At 33.5% G+C, this 18,299-nt stretch overlaps 3 protein-coding genes across 4 annotated transcripts; 1 reads left to right on the plus strand and 2 right to left on the minus strand.

The window, feature by feature from the left end:
• Positions 1 to 202: 202 nt before the first annotated feature.
• LOC132706427 (constitutive coactivator of PPAR-gamma-like protein 1) lies at positions 203 to 4,503 on the minus strand. Its single transcript, XM_060677773.1, has one exon. It carries the CDS (start codon positions 4,211 to 4,213, stop codon positions 1,328 to 1,330), a length of 2,886 nt encoding a protein of 961 aa, XP_060533756.1. The 5' UTR covers positions 4,214 to 4,503; the 3' UTR covers positions 203 to 1,327.
• Positions 4,504 to 6,961: 2,458 nt separating this feature from the next.
• Positions 6,962 to 10,808, plus strand: LOC132702576 (phosphatidylinositol-3-phosphatase SAC1). The gene is made up of 6 exons (XM_060671313.1): positions 6,962 to 7,123; positions 7,185 to 7,914; positions 7,978 to 8,164; positions 8,312 to 8,515; positions 9,765 to 10,004; positions 10,063 to 10,808. Exons 1-6 carry the CDS (start codon positions 7,089 to 7,091, stop codon positions 10,404 to 10,406), a joined length of 1,740 nt encoding a protein of 579 aa, XP_060527296.1. The 5' UTR covers positions 6,962 to 7,088; the 3' UTR covers positions 10,407 to 10,808.
• A 257-nt stretch (positions 10,809 to 11,065) lies between these two features.
• LOC132702565 (integrator complex subunit 8) lies at positions 11,066 to 17,759 on the minus strand. 2 transcript variants are annotated; one of them, XM_060671299.1, is made up of 13 exons: positions 17,585 to 17,759; positions 17,308 to 17,499; positions 17,034 to 17,253; positions 16,571 to 16,765; positions 16,057 to 16,306; positions 15,852 to 16,004; positions 15,115 to 15,358; positions 14,839 to 15,021; positions 14,232 to 14,447; positions 12,635 to 12,877; positions 11,810 to 12,041; positions 11,593 to 11,711; positions 11,066 to 11,529 (listed from the first exon to the last, which is right to left on the minus strand). In XM_060671299.1, exons 1-13 carry the CDS (start codon positions 17,700 to 17,702, stop codon positions 11,078 to 11,080), a joined length of 2,817 nt encoding a protein of 938 aa, XP_060527282.1. In that variant the 5' UTR covers positions 17,703 to 17,759; the 3' UTR covers positions 11,066 to 11,077. The 2 variants fall into 2 exon arrangements, with proteins under 2 accessions (XP_060527282.1, XP_060527272.1); XM_060671289.1 differs by having other exon boundaries at positions 15,771 to 16,004.
• Between the last annotated feature and the right edge of the window lie 540 nt (positions 17,760 to 18,299).

Consider the following 18,299-nt stretch of genomic DNA (forward strand, 5'->3'; position numbering starts at 1 on the left):
TTAAAGATAAAATTTTGTTTTATTTTAATACTTATTCGTTTTGTTTTATAAAATATGATTAGATTTATTAAAAAGCTACAAAAAATTCTAATTTCATGATCATAAAATTTTCATCATTTTATGATGACAATTTAAAAACCAAACACTTTTGGCAATTACAGACTTTTTTCATATTGTATATCAGAACAAAAAGGAAGAGACGTTCGTGTATATATTTATTAAGAAATTTTAACAATTAAATATCGCATCGATTTATATCAATAGATGCACAAAAGGTAGTGATATAAAAATTCTTTGACATAGAAAACTGGAAATACAGTAACGTCATTTGACAAATCACCATAATTATGAATGAAAAAAATAATCCCAATTCAGGTTAAACATTTTGAATGGTTGGTAAAACCGAAAATATTCCCAATTTTCCAGTGTTGATTTTTGTTAACAATTATCTTTTCAATTTAATAACTACAAAGGCTTTCAGATGCGTACAATGTTTTCAAGCTATTTTGCTACAGATGCAAAAATTCAACGGAAAGGAAAAGTAAACATTTTGAGAACTATTTCAAATGTCTCTGCTATACAAAATAGCAAAAATATTAATTTTAATGCATTTCTCAAATGTTTTTTCAACAGCAAATAAATAGATTTGTTTGCAGCAAATTATTCTGGATATAACGTAATAAATATTTTTTTGCGAAATATACTTCACACCAATCAAAAAGTGAAGAGAAAAATTTTGGCCGATATATATTACCTTGTCCGACAAATTTCTTCAGCAAATGTTCCCAAATTTAATATTTTAGCTGATGTTACCAAACAAACAAACATTTTACAACCAAGTGTCTTTAAATCGAAGTCTGAACAAGATAAAATATATCAACCACATATATAATAGGTTGGTTCATTACCTTCCCCTTTCTAATACAAATCACAACATTTTGTGGGAATATATTTTAAATAGAAATATTTAGACATTACTTTGTAGATAAGGGATTGCTAAAGTCTCTATAAATTTTAGATAAACCTGGTTATTTTTACTTTTTTATAATGATAATTGTATCACTGATTATAAGAAATACATTACCAATTCCGCTAATAACTGCAAATTAATAAGATGTAGCAAATCCTGTATTTCTTACGATCAATTCAACAGCTGTGAAGTGAGCCTAAATGCTTAATATCCATTAATACAGTAATCTTACGTGTTATGTTTATTCTATTTACCAACCCATTCTGGATGAGCTAAAAATAAATAAAGTAGATTTTTTACTCCAGTACATGATCAACTGTGTTCACAGACAACACATGTACAAAACTTCCCACAAAATTATTCTGAAGGAGTCTCAATAATATTTGGAGGGCCATCACCCTGTCCATGGTGACCAGATACTTCTTGGCAGTCTTCTTTTTTCCCTCCAGGTGTTAGTCCACCATTTCCAATCATATTATTAACAGGAACATCTCCATTGTCAGTTTTCACAGTCAGAGAGAGGCCCTTAGTCTTTTTGTCTTTTGAAGATTTGTTGGGATTTCGTTTTTTGTTTGTTTGAACTCGTCTGTTCACCACTGGATAAGATGGCGGACCCTGTTTTTGTTGCCCTCTACCTCTGCTATAGTTCCCAAAGGCTTTTCCTCTTCCTCTATGCGCTAATGACATACCAGCGGGCAATAGCTGATTTGGTCTCATACTTGAAAATCCATAATTGGCACCCCAAGATCCCACAACTACACCAGCAACTTGTAATTGCCCGCCTCGAGAAGGAATTGGTCTACCTCTCAAGCCAGGAGATGTTCGACTAGATGCCAAGGATAGAGTTGGCAAACAATGTGGAGGGGGAATACCTTGTCTAAGCATTGGGCCTCCCGGAAAATGCGGCAGTGGAATTTTAGCAAATTTAACATCGAGCCCTTCGAGAATAGCTTTTCGCATCCGTTCCACTTTAACAACTCTCTCAATATAATTATCACAAATTTCAAGAATATTTTTTGCATGAGAAGATCGTGCAAAAGTGTAGTGAAACAATTTTCCATCAAAATACAACCACGGACAACACATCAACCAAGGCAAAGGTGCTCCACATGCATCATTTGCTAGAATAGCCATTTCTACTCCCTCCATGAAAAGAGCCGCTAACTGTACCCCACGACTTGATACAACATTAAGTGTTAATTCTTGAAGATGGTGCACATTCATTAAATTTGGATTAAAGGCGTGGCATAAAAAAGCATCCAATTCATTTCTCCTCATGATGGGCCTATCTTGCGACATTATATACCTTAAGACACAGGCCATTATGAGCATATGCTGTGGTACATAGGCGGTGTTCAAAATAAGAGGTGTGTCCGAATTCAGGCAAGACAGAAAAGCGCGCATACGTCTACGTTTATCATCAACTGATGGTCCAAACCATAACCTTTGTAGTGTTGGTACTGCCCATGGCAAAGGCTCAGCTCTAATTTCTTCAGGAAACTGATAAGGGTTTGACCGACTATATATCCATTCTTTAACTACAATATCTGGTTGTGGCATATGTTCCGGTAATTCTCCATTCTCTTTCTTTTTGGTATGTACATATCTTAAGTGATGCAAGTTAAACAAAACTGCATACACTCTTCGTCTAAGTGGTTGATATATATCATGAATTGGAGGAAATTCCCTATTACCCTCATCTTCCATAAGGCACGGTAATCTAACTTCTTGTGCACTTAAGACATGCAAAATCATTGGAGCCATTAAACCTTTCTGATGACGAAGAGATGCAGTTCTAAGTACATCGGGGGATACAGACGGATTTACTATATTTGAGCTTATTAATGACTGAGACTTCTTATGTGATTGCTTGGGACAAGTTGATGCACTACTGCCATCCATGCTATTACTAACCAACATGTTCAATTTGGCACTAGATGAACTTGTACAAACAGGATCATTGGAACTTAGTGAAGATCCATTTGATAAACCATTAAAACGAGTTATGTCAGATGATAAAGATGCTTTATCTAGTATGTCTGTGGCCCTATCTAGAATACTGTCTAGGTCATCAAACTCACTTGATATTATAGTGTTAGCAGTAATTAAATTATATGTTTCCAAACTCTCTAGTTGTTGCTCCTGTGTTTCTGAAGCAAAGCCTGAAGTATCCAATCCTTTTAAATCATTATCATCTTTTGAAATATTATTCTTTTGAGCTGGTGGCTTTGACCTTGGTTTTTGTGGAGCGCAATATTTTAGGAACCCACTAGCAGTACCATTTAAATAGTACTGAACAGACTGCCTCAATTTTGAAGCACGTTTATCTTCAAGGGAACCAAACACTGCAACAACTAAAGAGTCCAAATTAGTAGGAGGTGGTAGCTCGCGAACAAAATCTGCCAGAGTTTTAACTGTAGCTTCTGATGAATTTTCTGAAGATTTTGATAAGCCAATCTTCTTATATATATCTTGTAGATTGCTCTCAGGTAGCAAAAAGTTGCCGAGCAGTGCCGCCATGACACAAATCTGCTCCTGAGTTACATTTAAAGCTTTTGACAAAACACTTAACATATATTCTTTGGTTTCAATAGAACCTTTATATGTCAATTTTAATTGTTCTGATGAAAAGTAACGGGGTGGATCAAAAGCAGCATATTCAGCATCATCAGCTAAGAGACCATGAAAGCCATATTCCCGGCAATAAGCTATTACTTCCTGATGATGGTCATCCATTGTACACATCACAATGATGCCTAAATGTCTAAGTGCCATTCGTAAAGCTGATCTTAGACATATAGGAGCTGTCCACCATATTTTGGGAGGTGGGGTAGCCTTTGTGTTAATATGCTTTAAAACCATACCCACCCGCTGCCGTATATTTGCTTGTTCAGCAATCCACTCATCCATACGACATTGTTCTATTGTTCCGTTAAATACCACAGCCAATTCTATATTTCCACGATCCGTGGCACCAGTTAGTAAAGATAGAAATTGCACCATACGGTTCCATTGTCCTCCACATGCCCAGTCGGAAAAATAACCTCCATATAGCCTATCTAAACAATTTTCAGCATCTACAATGAGTTTGAGTTTATTTCCGATAGGCCTAATTCTTCGATTAGTGTTATGAGGTTGCTGCCTTTGACTGACATTTCTGGCAACTTTTAATAAATCAACAGAAACCGATCCCCCTTCCAAAGCGATGTTTTCTAAATACTTTTGTAAATCTTGGACTCCCATAATGTATATGAGTTTGCTATTCCGACTAAATTAAAAAACAGATATCTTCATTTTTGTTCCTGAAGCCCGATGAAGAGCCAAAGTCAAACTTTTAATAACGTTTTTCCTTATTAACATATAGTTTCAAAGAAGATGTAACTGATCGGAAAACACTGCATATGAACTATAATTGATTCTTAAGTAAGTAGATTGTATGAACAAATCCCGATAAAAAAATAATAGAAAACAAAAAATTCTGGTCGGCCAGTAGGTAATACAATCACAGTAGCCAACTACACGACAAAAAGACATATTCCAAAGATACAAATTTAGAATGTGATTTTTGTCGATATCAGATGTTTTTATTACAATACTTGAAAAAATCAAGTTTTGTAGTATTTGTGTTTAATTACAGGTTTTGTGGAAAAAATTCAATGCTTCCAAATAAATTCATTGTTGCAGTATTTTAAAATATTAATTTGAAGAACCACAGAACGTAAATGACTATTTAAAACCGTTTAGATGGCAGCACTGCTAATGTAAAAAGCGCAGGACCAGTTTCAGATATATTTTATACACAAAAAAAATGTATTGACTATATCCAAACACCTTTATTAATAGAACTCAAGTGTTATCAATGTATGTAATGCCGTGGGCAATACTTGGCACAATTATCATAAATCATATTCAAATCAGACAATTCTTATATTCGAATAAGGCTGATGGACCAATGCCCAACAGACAATTTGTTTTAAAAATATATGTTTTAAAATGATTATTATAAAGCAAATCAATAAACAAAAATGTTTAAAACAAACTGTATTTGAATGTAACCTAAATTAGTCCTAAATGTTCGAGAACTGTACAGAAATTAATTTTAGAGAATACAAAAAATAATACAATTAATATTATATATTGGAACTTATACAGCACTTCAAACGTTCAAACAGAAATCAATTTTAGAGAATACAAATATTAATTTAATTAATTAATTAATACTTGAACGTCACCATTTCCGTCACTATTTTTTTTGGGATTATCGATTTATCTTATACACCCGTAAGCAAATTCCATGAAATGGTTTATTAAACAAAATAAATATTAAGTAGGTGGTATTGTTCTGCAAGCGAATAAAGCCAGGTGATTTGCAATACAGCACTTGCTTGCAGACCTTGGTAGTTTCATTGTGCCTTCGCCTATACATAATGCTTCATTCCTTCATCGCTAGGCCAGTGCTTTCGTGTATAAGTTTGGCCGCCCAAATTTTATTATAATAAAATGCCAGTGGAAATTAGTATATTATGCAACAAGTGCGGTAAACGGCATTTGACTCACGAGTTTATTTGGGTACATTTTTGCAAATCAATACGAATACATTCTCCGAAAACATCCGATTGCTCACAAACCCATGCGGTAAAATCCCGGAAACGTCCGAAGTGGCTCAGATCCGTGGGAAACGAAATTGACGTGGTAAAATGACGCTTCCCGCACTCTAGATCGATGTGTAATTAGGCATTTTACAGACGGGAATAGAAAAATATTTAATTTAAACGTCCCAACATTAAACAGTAGTGCTTATTTGTATTTTATTTTTTAAATTAAAAAAACAAAATTTCACCACAATAATCACATTAAAAAAAATTGATTTGTGTCTATCACCAAAAAATAACTATTTAAAATTACGTTAATTCTGAACAAAAATATATATGTAGAAATTACTTTGTGTCGACTGCGCTTTACTCGATACAAATTTACCACTTCTCTGGCTTCGAGGAAAAGTGGAGGATAAATTGCTTTGCTGCAAAGCAAACATTGAAGAAAAGACCAAACTATAATCCATAGACCACATAATATTATGACATATAATGTAGAAACTGGTTGACATTAGTGTCGTTTGATGTAAAATACTGTTTTGTATATTTGTTATCTGAAGTGATAGAGGTGTATTGCCTATAAATTTGGGAAATAGTGTACATCTTATGGGGATGTATATGGATTTGTGATATGTTTTTCCATTATGTGTATTTTAATACGGCTTCCGGATGTCTTATTATCCACGCTGGTAACCAAGCCAGATGGGATCGGATATCCCGTATGAGATAATTGCAGGAGCCGTTAGAAGCCGTTAGAAGAATCGGTCGTGATTTTATGACAGTTTATTTCGAATTTGTTCCACTGTTTTAATATGTTAATTCATTGCACATCCGTTTCCCTTGGACGATGATGGATTCATCCAGTCCCTTTTATTTAGGGCACCCTTCTTGGTTATTCATCGAAAAAATGACCGAATGATCCCAGCAGTTTTGGCTAATAGAAGTAAAAGAAGAAGAATTTTTATTATAGGCGTTAGATGAGAGCATTGCACGCGGTTTAACTTGGTTCGCTCCCGACAGAATCCCTTGTATTCGTCCCCAAAAGTTTGATATCGGTCTCCACTGAGTGGATTTAGTGTTTTTACTGTTTAGTCAAGGTTTTAAAGTGATAATTGTCGCCGACCCCATCATTTTTCCCCGTTCACGCCGGTATGGAGGCCGGATCCATCACCCTCCAAGGGAAACGGATGGTCCGCGGTGGATGTCGGTTTTTTTGGTATCGGTCAAAATTGTTTTTTGCTAGTTGAGCAAATATTGGTTATATTTCCTATTTGTACGTGTTGGTCTATGACCAAAGGCGAAGATTCTCGACGAAAGTCGGCAATGGGCAATTGATCCTGGCAGTCGAGCCCAACAGTATTGTGAAACGCATTATTGTACTTGTATAGGCGTTAGATCCATGCTTTAACTTGTTTGAACGTCGTTCCTTGGGTTTAATGAATATGGAATAATAATTAAATATTTTCCTATTTGTCTTAATAAATATTTTAATGTAGTTAGAACTTTTACGTTTCGTTTGCAACATGACTTCGGCAGACGTGTATAATGATATGATAATGTAATTATTCCTAGTATTTTTTACAAAAATTAGATTATTATACCTTGTCAGTTCTTTGTAGCTATATTACTCCAGAAAAGTTTTACATAGAACCGAAAGGTAGCGATGAACTGTTGTTAATAGACAGAGCCTCTGAAGTGCCAACCGTGCAACGAAATTCTGGTCAAATTCCCGCCGCTAACAGCCGGAAAGATTTTTGTGGCTTGCTAGGTTCCATAAGTTTACTTTCAGGGAGATACCTGATTATTGCAACCCAAAGGGATTTACTGGGTTATATTGCTGGTCATTCAATATGGAAACTAGTGAAAGTAGAGTTGTTGCCTTACTCTCGAAGCTTGTTGCATTTAAGTGCAGAGAAAATGTCCGATAATAATATTTATTTGAGTATGGTAGAAAATGTTTTTAGCACACCTAGTTTTTATTTTAGTTACAGTTACGATTTAACACATTCTATTCAAAGATTACATGATATTAGTCCAGAATTTTGGCAGCTTTCTTTGTTAGAGAGAGCAGATAATAGGTTTGTGTGGAATGGATATTTACTGGAACAGTTTCGTGCCTCATTGTTTAAAAAATTTTCTCTTCCGATAATACATGGTTTTGTTTCTATTAATAATTGTGTGATAAATGGGCAAAGTTTCACGTGGGCTATTGTTTCAAGACGAAGTATTCATAGAGCTGGAACTAGGTGGTTTAAAAGAGGGGTAGATCTGGATGGTAATGTTGCAAATTTTGTGGAAACTGAACAAATTGTAGAAACTATAGATGGAGACCGGGCTAGTTTTGTTCAGGTAATTTGTTAAAATTATCTAAATTCTGTGTGTGAATTCATTCAATTAAAATTGATTTTTTAGATTAGAGGTTCTATACCGTTGTTTTGGTACCAGAAGCCAGACTTGCGTTACAAACCCCCTATAACACTAGATCCCACTGTTGATCCCCAAGATCAACAAAGTGCATGTTTACGTCATATAGAGTCTTTAGCTGAAATTTATGGAAGGCAGGTTGTTATGGATCTCGTTGATCAAGTAGGCTCGGAAGGTATCTGACAAGATATATATTTCCTATCATGTAACTTTTTTTTCAAAAATCTGCCTTTAGAAACAGTTCTTTTAAAATATACATTTCTAAATTATAAGGGAGTTAGTTAATCAACTGCAGTAGTTACTCTATCTTAAATTATTGCAGGCAGACTTGAGAGGGCATTTAAAGATCTACTTGGTGCTTTGTCCCATCCTTCTGTAAGATATGAACCTTTTGACTTTCATGCGGAATGCCGAAAAATGCAGTGGCATAGACTCTCCATTCTTATAGACCGAGTAGCCTTAGATCAGGATGAGATGGGCTTTTTTTTAAGATTTAGGGATGGCACCTTATCCTCCTTGCAAGAAGGTAATTATTGAGAGGATTGACATGTATTTTTTCATTTTTTATTTTGGATAATTAATTATTTAATGGATTGCAGTGCTTTGTTATGTCAATTATATCAATTCTGGAATTTTCTATATTAACTTGACTTGTCTTAAGTATATGGAGATTAACATTTTGTGTTTCCACCATTAACTTCTATATTTTGAAGATAATTTCTCGGTGGTAGCAGACATTTTAATTTTCCGTTATAAAAGCTGTGAAGCTTTTTGGCAAAATATGTACTGATTTAACACAATTTCCAAGCACACTTGAGATCTGCAGTAAGTGCAGTGTCAGAAAAAAATATTCTAATATCTTGTATTAAAAATAGGATATATCAAAAATTGCAGTAGGCTTTGGACACGTATTTTATAAGTGCCTTAGCGATCACAAAAACAATTTTTAGAGCAAAAAAAAAAACGATTATTCTCAAAAACACAAATTTTATAGGGTCCCCTATATATTAAGTTCTAGGCAATTGTTTCAAATGTGTTTTAAGAAGCATGTATTTAAAAGGCAAGAATGACACCTGCCACATGGTCAATGTGCATGCGCATTAAAACAGCTCTTGCAATCCATTGCTGTTTCGTGGACAACTTTCAGTTTAACTCCACGCGGTGGAGCGGTTATACGAGAACACTGGGGTGTAATATTTTACAAATAAAAATGGGGATTTTATTCATAAAAACCTTTTTTTTTATATTTAAGTATTTTTTTATAAAGGGCAGTGGCAAATTTTAAAACTAAATTTTTGATATTAATAACTTTTGTAAAGATTTTTTTAAATTAACCCCGATTAAACATATGTCATGTGTTACAAATTCTATTTACACAAAATGTGCAATACATAATAAAAGTTGAAATTTTATGCAAACCTAAAATTAAAAATAAGTTGTCAGGTTTTGAAATTTCTATTGTTTTTCTGTGACGGGAATAACTGCAAACTGCATTCTTTTTTCTCGCTTTTAGCGTGTTGTAGATGTCTCCTTTTTTTCACACGTGTTTTTAATTTATGGCGTTAATTTAAAGAATAATTTCGTTCGCAGTATCATTTAACATTAAAATAAAATACTTCATCTCAGATAATTTATAGCAAACTCAATTTTTGTTCAAGAAAACATGATTCAGCTCTACTGTACTTGGTCCGCTCCAGGTGAAATTTTCCAGGGAAAGGACTAAATTCCCAGAAATGTGTGTCTCTTATCCGTGATTTTTGTTTTACCTATTCTAGGCGTGTTTAGAACAAATTGTATTGACTGTCTGGATCGAACAAATGTGGTTCAAAGTATGTTAGCTCATCGAAACTTGGAAATTGTACTTAAAAAGTTCGGTATACTTAGTTTTGAAGAAAAATTGGAACATCACCATTCCTTTGAAAGTCTTTTCAAATATATATGGGCTGACCATGCGGACCTTATTAGTACTCAGTACTCTGGAACAGGAGCTCTTAAGACAGATTTTACGAGAACTGGTATGCAGTAACTTTAATTATTTTTAGGTACTATACTAATATTAAAATTTGTCTTTAGGGAAGCGCACTAAACTTGGTGTTCTTCAGGACGGTATCAATTCCCTTATACGTTACTATAAGAATAATTTTAATGACGGTTACCGACAGGATTCCATAGATTTGTTCTTGGGCAATGCCAAAGTCATATCACCTTTGTCGCCACCACCTGGGTGGCGATATATTACATTCCCATCAGTTTTGCTATTTGCAATGGCCATGTTTGTTGCTTCGGTAGTATTCCCTTCGGAGTATTCAACAGAATGCCTATTATATTTGATGTTTTGGGGCGGAATGATGGTAGCAACCGCTTATTATATTTTCCAGTATGGTGTTGAGTTTGTTGACAAGCCAAAGCTTACATAACGTAAACTAAACATAATTTGGAAATAATAATTTGTCAAAATTTATTTTTGTAATTTTGTGGCTTGTAAATTTTAGTCAATTTTATTTTATCATCGATTTCTAATGGAACTTATAATTGTTGTGGATTTATCAAACTGTGCAGTTTTTACGTGTAAATAAAGTCTAATTGATTGAGAGGGAACTATGTTCTGGTTTATTAAATTGTTTTTATATTTTAATGGTTTATGTGAATTGCGAAATAAGCCTGAATATTTAAATCACTGGAGAAATATGTAAATCAGGAAATGCTCGTATGACCTGCTGTACTGGTGCAAGAGTGGTGTGCTAAATGTGGAACAAGGCAGGCAAAAGTTTTCGTTAAATAAAGATAGAACTATGACGGTTGTTGTTATTCCTTGCTTAATATATTTTTTTTTTATTCCATTTCACTGTATTCCTCCTATAAGTTCGGTGATTTACTACATCAAATGTTTTTTTTTCAGTCAATGAAAACTGCCAGTACATAATTTTTTTATTTGATTTGGGTGTAAAAAGTAGTACTGTTTTTTTTAAAGCCAACATACATTTCTCGTCTGCCTCTTCAATTTCAGAAGTCTTGATATACTTTTTTTTATACTTAAAAATATTTTTCATTGTTGGGATAAAATAAAAAATACTTCTAGATCTTATATTTAAAAAACATATTGTTTGCACAATGCTCTTAAAAATACGCTTTTCCTAAGATTACTTGCTTCTCTTTGTATTTCTTCATTATTATTAGAATTTAGCTCCAACATACCAATAACCTGTACTGCAGCCTTTCGCCTCTGAAACTCGCCCCTTCTATTGTGAATGTAAATCAAAAATTCCAAAATGTTAGTATCCCAAAAACAATGGTAGTAAGCATCAACAGCGTCATTACACGTCTTTTGTTCGCTTAAAATTCTAAAAGCAAGTGTATAATCAGGTTCTTCTAGGAACTGACAAAGAACTGCAGCTTGAGTAGAACAACCCATTGCTTGGCAACATTTGATCATTCGCCGAAATACATGATCGTCATTTCGCACTGGAATATTAAAATAATCGCTGCAGATAAGAAGAGACTTCAGGTAAAATGACAGAGAAATTTTATAGTTTCCATTAGCTAAAACCAAGTATAATATGGTTATCTAAATATTAACCAAATACTACAATTTTTTTAATTTACCAAAATTGATATCGCCTAGGAGTCTTAGCCAATGTATGTTTGTGGGATAATCTTTTAACCCATGTGAAAGTACTTCTGATAGCATCTCGGATACTGCTGCTACGTTATAAGAACTAGCACTAAAATGACAATTTTTAATATAATTATAATTACTTAATAAGGTGACGGATATAAATTTTAAATGAAAGTAAATTTAATAATGAGATTTTTTACTCACTTGCTAATTACACTAGGCCATAAGTTCGCGTAATCAACTTGTAACTCCAAATTGGTTTCATCTTTTACAATATTAAACATTTTGGTGAGCAACGATATGACAACAGTCAAACACCAAGAATCTTTCAGTTTGAAAAATATGGACATTAGGTTATTTTTTATATTAGAGGAGTCAAGATAACCCGAATTGCTTCGTTTTGATTGGGATGAGTTGGGTGCAAAAACTGGCAACACTAAAATAATAAATAATAACCAAACAGATTAATTTATTATTTATAAATCTTCTGGGTTCCTTCTGCATCTGTGGAAATTTCTTTGAAAGATTAATTTATTTTATATTAAGATTTCTAAAAAATATTCTCATTATGTTATCTGCAATGAAGATCCCAGAAATTATAAAATTTCAACACTGACTTACAATTACAGTAACTATAGAACGGGGTGGCTAAAATACCAACAGCAAAATCACCTTTTAAAGAAAAGTACAAGCATTCAACAAATATTTAGAACACTGCAATAAATGTAAATATACTAATCTTCATTAATATGTTTCACACTATCAATAAGAAAGTCATTGGCGAATGTGTTTTAGCTAGTTCCAAAATTACTCCCTACATGCAATAAATAATGAAAAAAATGAAAACAGGACATAAAAGTGAGGGGAGAACCAACTGAAAAATAAACATTTCTAACATTTTTTAGAACCCTATTTTTAATTTATAGATGCTGGATTGATATTAGCCTTTAAGTATTTCATTCATAATCCTCTTAATGTATAATTAAAGGCTTTTAAAAAAAATTAATGGCCATCCCAACCACCACTTACCGATTTCCCAGAGATTTTTTGAAAATTTTTTAATTCCTTTATTTTTAATAACTTCGTGACATGCCTGAGCGATGGCGGAAGTTATTTCGAATGTGCTCCATCTCTTCTCATAATTTATAAGAAACTCCCATCTTCCTAAATTCAGCAAGCAAATAGCACATGATTCAATAATTTCAGTTCGAGGTATCACAGATTCATTGGTATGTAGACAAGTTTCACAAGCATTGGCCAAGGCATTTTTATCTTCAAAATAAAAACTCAGGTTAGTGTAAGAATATTAATAAATAAATTAACGATATTTTTTAAGAACAATGACTTATTTCAAAGATGTTATGCTTTCACGGCCAGAAACTACATTACTAAATATTTCCGGGCTTTTGAGCCGTGGTCCCGAGATTAAACTCGACGTTTCGTCTACAACTGCGGTAGACATTTTCAAGAGCGGCGATGCGGTAACGGTCGAAGTGTTCTTCCGTACTGCTCTCCGATGACTGGTTGGTTGACTGGAAGATCTGCCGTATTTAAGCGCGCTGTAGTGGGCGTGACCTCGGTGGCGGGCTTGGGTTGAGCTTGTCTGGGTAAACACGTTGTTTTGTTGATGACCTGAGTCCATGTTTTACTGATATTGAGACCTTCTTCTTTTCTATTGAAATTATTCTGAGATTTTTGAATTTCAATAGCTTCTCTGATAAGACGTGGATAAAAATGTGGTGTTTTGTCCAGTACCTGCGTGTCTTTGAACATGATACGATGGTCACCTTTGTAAAAAGCATGTTCTGCCACTGCTGATTTTTCCGTGTGTCCAAGCCGGCAGTTCCTTTTATGTTCCTTTAGCCTAGTTTCAATGCTTCTCTTTGTGGTACCTATATATACCGAGCCACAGGAACACGACCTCAGGTCAGGTCTGCCAAGGATACAAGGGACGCCTTTTCTTCACCAGGGATATACCGCATTCCGTGTTCCTGTGGCTCGGTATATATAGGTACCACAAAGAGAAGCATTGAAACTAGGCTAAAGGAACATAAAAGGAACTGCCGGCTTGGACACACGGAAAAATCAGCAGTGGCAGAACATGCTTTTTACAAAGGTGACCATCGTATCATGTTCAAAGACACGCAGGTACTGGACAAAACACCACATTTTTATCCACGTCTTATCAGAGAAGCTATTGAAATTCAAAAACATCAGAATAATTTCAATAGAAAAGAAGAAGGTCTCAATATCAGTAAAACATGGACTCAGGTCATCAACAAAACAACGTGTTTACCCAGACAAGCCAACCCAAGCCCGCCACCGAGGTCACGCCCACTACAGCGCGCTTAAATACGGCAGATCTTCCAGTCAACCAACCAGTCATCGGAGAGCAGTACGGAAGAACACTTCGACCGTTACCGCATCGCCGCTCTTGAAAATGTCTACCGCAGTTGTAGACGAAACGTCGAGTTTAATCTCGGGACCACGGCTCAAAAGCCCGGAAATATTTAGTAACGACTTATTTATTAGAATTTCATGAAATAGGTTATGCCACTCTGCTAATTTACTTTTAACCAGCAGGAGATACAAGTTTTCAGTTAAGTAACAATTGACAAAAACTTACCCACAGAAGCTCTTGGCCAATCTTCCCAAAACTGAGTAATCTGGATTAACAGTACCTCCCAATTTACCATCCTAGACAACTTAGATACATTGCATGTTGCAGTTTGCAGTTCTTTATCCAATACAATTAACAATTCCAAAGCTAGATTCCAATTTTTGTTTAGGAGGTGTTCTTTGGACTTAGCCAGTAACACATAGGCATAATCTTGCAATAAACCTAGCAATTGCACTGCTATTTGTTTTTTTATTATTATATGCACATTCAAATTTAACTTGGAATTTTGTTATTACATGCAACTTGGTAAAATAATGTAGTAAGAGTGCTGCGACAAGAAGAATATTTTTTGGTGAAACTGTCTCATTACTTGACTATTTAAAACTTCTTTATTTATGAAGATGATAACATGATTCCCTATACAATTGCTCAAAAGTGCAACACATAGCAAAGCCTAGCATATGGCATCTAAACATAACTATTCAAATCAGAATTTTGTTTTCAGTGTTAATGCTCTATTCAAGCGGCATGGCCAATGGCGTCATTGGTGTGATATCACTAATATCACATAATATTAAATTTCAGGTTAAAATTGAATTTGCTTGATAATTACCTCTGGGAAGGGACTTAATTACACTCTGCAATGGAATTGGCAACTGCCATAATGGGTTGATTTCAGAAACTGATTTACCTAAATTCATAGCCCCCATTTTAAGTAAAATATCCTTAATTTCTTTGCAGTTATAAGTTGATATTAATTTTTGCTGCAATTGCCTTAAGTCCATTTTTGGTTTACCTAAAAATTTATAATTCAAGATCTTCAGAGTTTCTTAGTTTGTAAGATGATATTTCATCTTACACAAAAGATATGGTTTTGTCTTAAACTTACGCTTTTTGGTAGATTCAAAAAAATTGAATTCACTGTGAAACATAAGGTTGGTGACATCTCTGTCATTTTCCCTTTCTGTGATAAATTGCATTTCAGATTTTTGAAAAATATTTCCTAATACTTCATTGGATTGAATTTTTGACAACAATTCTGGTACTTCCTCTTTGATTATAAGTTCAAAAAGATAATTCTTCAGTAGGTTTCTGTCAATTTCTTGATGAAATCGCCAGCTTGTCTGTATGGCCTGAAAAATTATGATTGTACTATAATCTATAATATAATATTGCTTTCTGTACAGTACCGGTTTATTATATTTATTATTATTATATTATATTATAACAATTTGTTAGTATTTACACAAAAATGTATTTATTTTGAGGTTTTAAGTATAACTTACACTTTTTCATGATTTTTATAATAATGGCCTGGTAGGCAGTTTTATTTTAGACACATTATAACTACTACCACCCTAGACTAACACCAGTTATGGAAGACCTTTCTGTACTTTCTTACTGTGTCATCTAAAGATTGGAAAAACAAGCTTCCTTTGCTACTTTTTGTGACAGGACATTTATTTCTTACCACATTCAAATTGTTTTCTGTATAGGTTTGTTTTATATTTTTTTTAATGAACAATTTTTGATGTGATTATTTACCCAAATAAGTGTTTCCATATTCTTCACATTTGTTAAGGGGTATTCACTTAAAAACAGTTTCTTTTCAAGTGCACATCTTACATGATTCAAAGCTTTAACTTTGAAAAGAAGATCCCTAGCCACCGTGAAAGCTCCACTGGATAGAGCTCCTTGAATGTCCAACTCAAGATTGATTCTGTGAATCAAAGGTATTTCGCGTTCAATATTATCTTGTTGAAGTATACCAGTTATTCCCTAAAATCTATCATTAAAAGAATTTATGTTAAGTAATATAATATTTTCTCACCATGTACTGATTTACAATTGAGTTACTTAATTGTTCCAATAAGCTCCGTTTTTGAGTATCAACAGTTGGGTCGCAAGCTCTAACAAACACTTCTAATACTGCCTTGTCAAAATTTAGAAACCCATTGTTCTTGTCCAAAGTATTAAAATATTCTAAACATTTCAGAAAATATTCTTTGGCTTGATTATAATCTTCCTGATAAAAGTAAAATGTTCCTAAATCATAACTAATCTGAGCACCAAATTCTTCTCTACAAGAATAATAGAAACAATATTTCCGAAGGTATAAGAGGATAGAAATTATTTTAAAAACTATTTAAAGAAAGGAAATGTTTTTCATATGTGTCAATAAGTGAAGGAAACTAGTTATATTTTTTAAAGTATTCCATTTTTCAGAGCTATAAAGTTTAATTAATAAAATTGGTTGTACTTGAAAGATGATTTCTTCAGATGTCACAAAATTTGATTTTTTAATTTTTAGTAAATTTTGAACTGGCGCAATTTACATAACATACTTTGTTATTGACTGTCCCTTACTCCAATCAAATTCAATATTGTCATTTTGTTCAGTGGGGGTGTTAAAACAGTCGAACGTTAACATGCATGGTATATCTTCCCACTGCAATGCATCTATCAGGAAGGTTAGAGTTTTCTGAATATTTTCATGACAGCATATAATATTTTCATCAGCTGGAGACATATCATTCATGCTGAAAGAAATAAATATTAATAAAAGATAAGACTTCACCAAAAGAAAGCCAACTTTTTCTTAAAATTCTACAGCCTATCAGGAATTATTTATGCTTTAGTCCCCGCAAAAAAATCTTTAGGTCAACTAGAGAATTCTGGTTACTTGTAATAATTTCACATTAGAGCCGATATTTATCAAGCAAATTCATGTACACCCAAGCATTTTTTTACTGTTTTACCAAAATTGATCTCCAAATGCAATACTGATCAAAATTAAAGAACACTCACCCATATCTTTGTTGCCAGTTTGATGTCACCCTATGCATTGATGTATTCAGCAGCCATCTATGAAACAATAATAATGAAAACAAAAACTGGGGAGAGGCAGTTCTAGTATCAGTTTGCTCAATATTCGGAATCTCCATAACAGTCTGTTCTTCACTGGTAAAATACATTAGGTCCTGTAGCAAATTTATCTGGGTTTTAAAAGGTAAGGTTCTTATTTGAGCTAAAACATGTAAGAAATTCCTTAACATATTCTAAAATTAATTACTATACAAACAGAGATTCCAGTTCAAATATGCAGCAACTTTTAATGACAATATTTTCATGGCTATATTTTTAGCGGGATGCTTAACTTTTAAGTCACTTGCTTCTGAGTTGATGGTTTCTGGATTTTCAGATTCCAATTTATTGCAAAGAGTTAAAGCCATTACATCGTGGAATTTTGTTATCAAACCAGTTGGGGAGGGATCTTAAATTTGAATACATATTGAAAAAATAATTATAGAATAGCAAAATATTATGGTAATTGGGTACTGTTCGTTTCCCTAAAGTACCTGAATTTGGTTTTTGCAAGTGTTTCAACAATAAATTCTTATCCAGTAAAAATTCAAAACCTAATACAGTGTCTGGAGAAATTGGGACTGTCCCCGGCCTTAATAAATCCACGTCCATTTTTATTTCAAAACTAAAGGAAAACAACTTTCAGACAAGCATTCGGAAAAAAAATGAGGTTAGTTTGTTCTTCTTCTTTACCTTTCTTGATTCAAATTAAAAAAATCATTCAACAGAAAATATATTTTTTTCTGTAGTCGTCTTCACTTAAAACAAGTTTTAAGCGATTTTTGTTTAGAAGATTATATATAGTTGTGTATTTATACTGTTATCTTTTCATTTTTAATGCAACCTGTCCATAGGAAGCAAAAGGAAATGAATCCAAAAATGTGAGTATCTTAAGTATTAGGTATAACTACAAAGCCTTAAGCTATTGTATAAAAGAGAAAGTTAATATAAAACTAAATAGATTTTAACATTACAGATGGTTTAGAAGTCAATATATCTGCTATAAATAGATGACACAAGTTTGCCATCTTGGCACTTGTACAACTAAAAATATAATGTTCGTTATTATAATACCAAATGTAATTGAATGAACTGCATTACTTCACTCACCCACTTGTTGTAACAGTGACATAATAAATGAAGTGAAGTAATTCTTTCGTATTAATAACCACTAGAGTAAATTTGTGGAAGTTTGCTTGCAATGGGTGA

This window comes from Cylas formicarius, unplaced genomic scaffold (genome assembly GCF_029955315.1).
Source record: "Cylas formicarius isolate icCylForm1 unplaced genomic scaffold, icCylForm1.1 PGA_scaffold_10__41_contigs__length_53128322, whole genome shotgun sequence".
Classification (NCBI taxonomy): domain Eukaryota; kingdom Metazoa; phylum Arthropoda; class Insecta; order Coleoptera; family Brentidae; genus Cylas; species Cylas formicarius.

Bases quoted from the DNA above. Each gene is read 5' to 3' on its own strand.
- LOC132706427 (XM_060677773.1), bottom strand. From the start codon at position 4,213: ATGGGAGTCCAAGATTTACAAAAGTATTTAGAAAACATCGCTTTGGAA.
- LOC132702576 (XM_060671313.1), top strand. From the start codon at position 7,089: ATGACTTCGGCAGACGTGTATAATGATATGATAAT. The intron at 8,165-8,311 runs GTATCTGACAAG...AAATTATTGCAG, and splicing joins TGATCAAGTAGGCTCGGAAG to GCAGACTTGAGAGGGCATTT. The intron at 8,516-9,764 runs GTAATTATTGAG...TACCTATTCTAG, and splicing joins CTTATCCTCCTTGCAAGAAG to GCGTGTTTAGAACAAATTGT.
- LOC132702565 (XM_060671289.1), bottom strand. From the start codon at position 17,702: ATGGACGTGGATTTATTAAGGCCGGGGACAGTCCCAATTTCTCCAGAC. The intron at 16,307-16,570 runs GTATGTTATGTA...TTATTCTTGTAG, and splicing joins AAGGGACAGTCAATAACAAA to AGAAGAATTTGGTGCTCAGA. The intron at 12,878-14,231 runs GTAAGTTTTTGT...TTTATTTTGAAG, and splicing joins TTGGCCAAGAGCTTCTGTGG to ATAAAAATGCCTTGGCCAAT.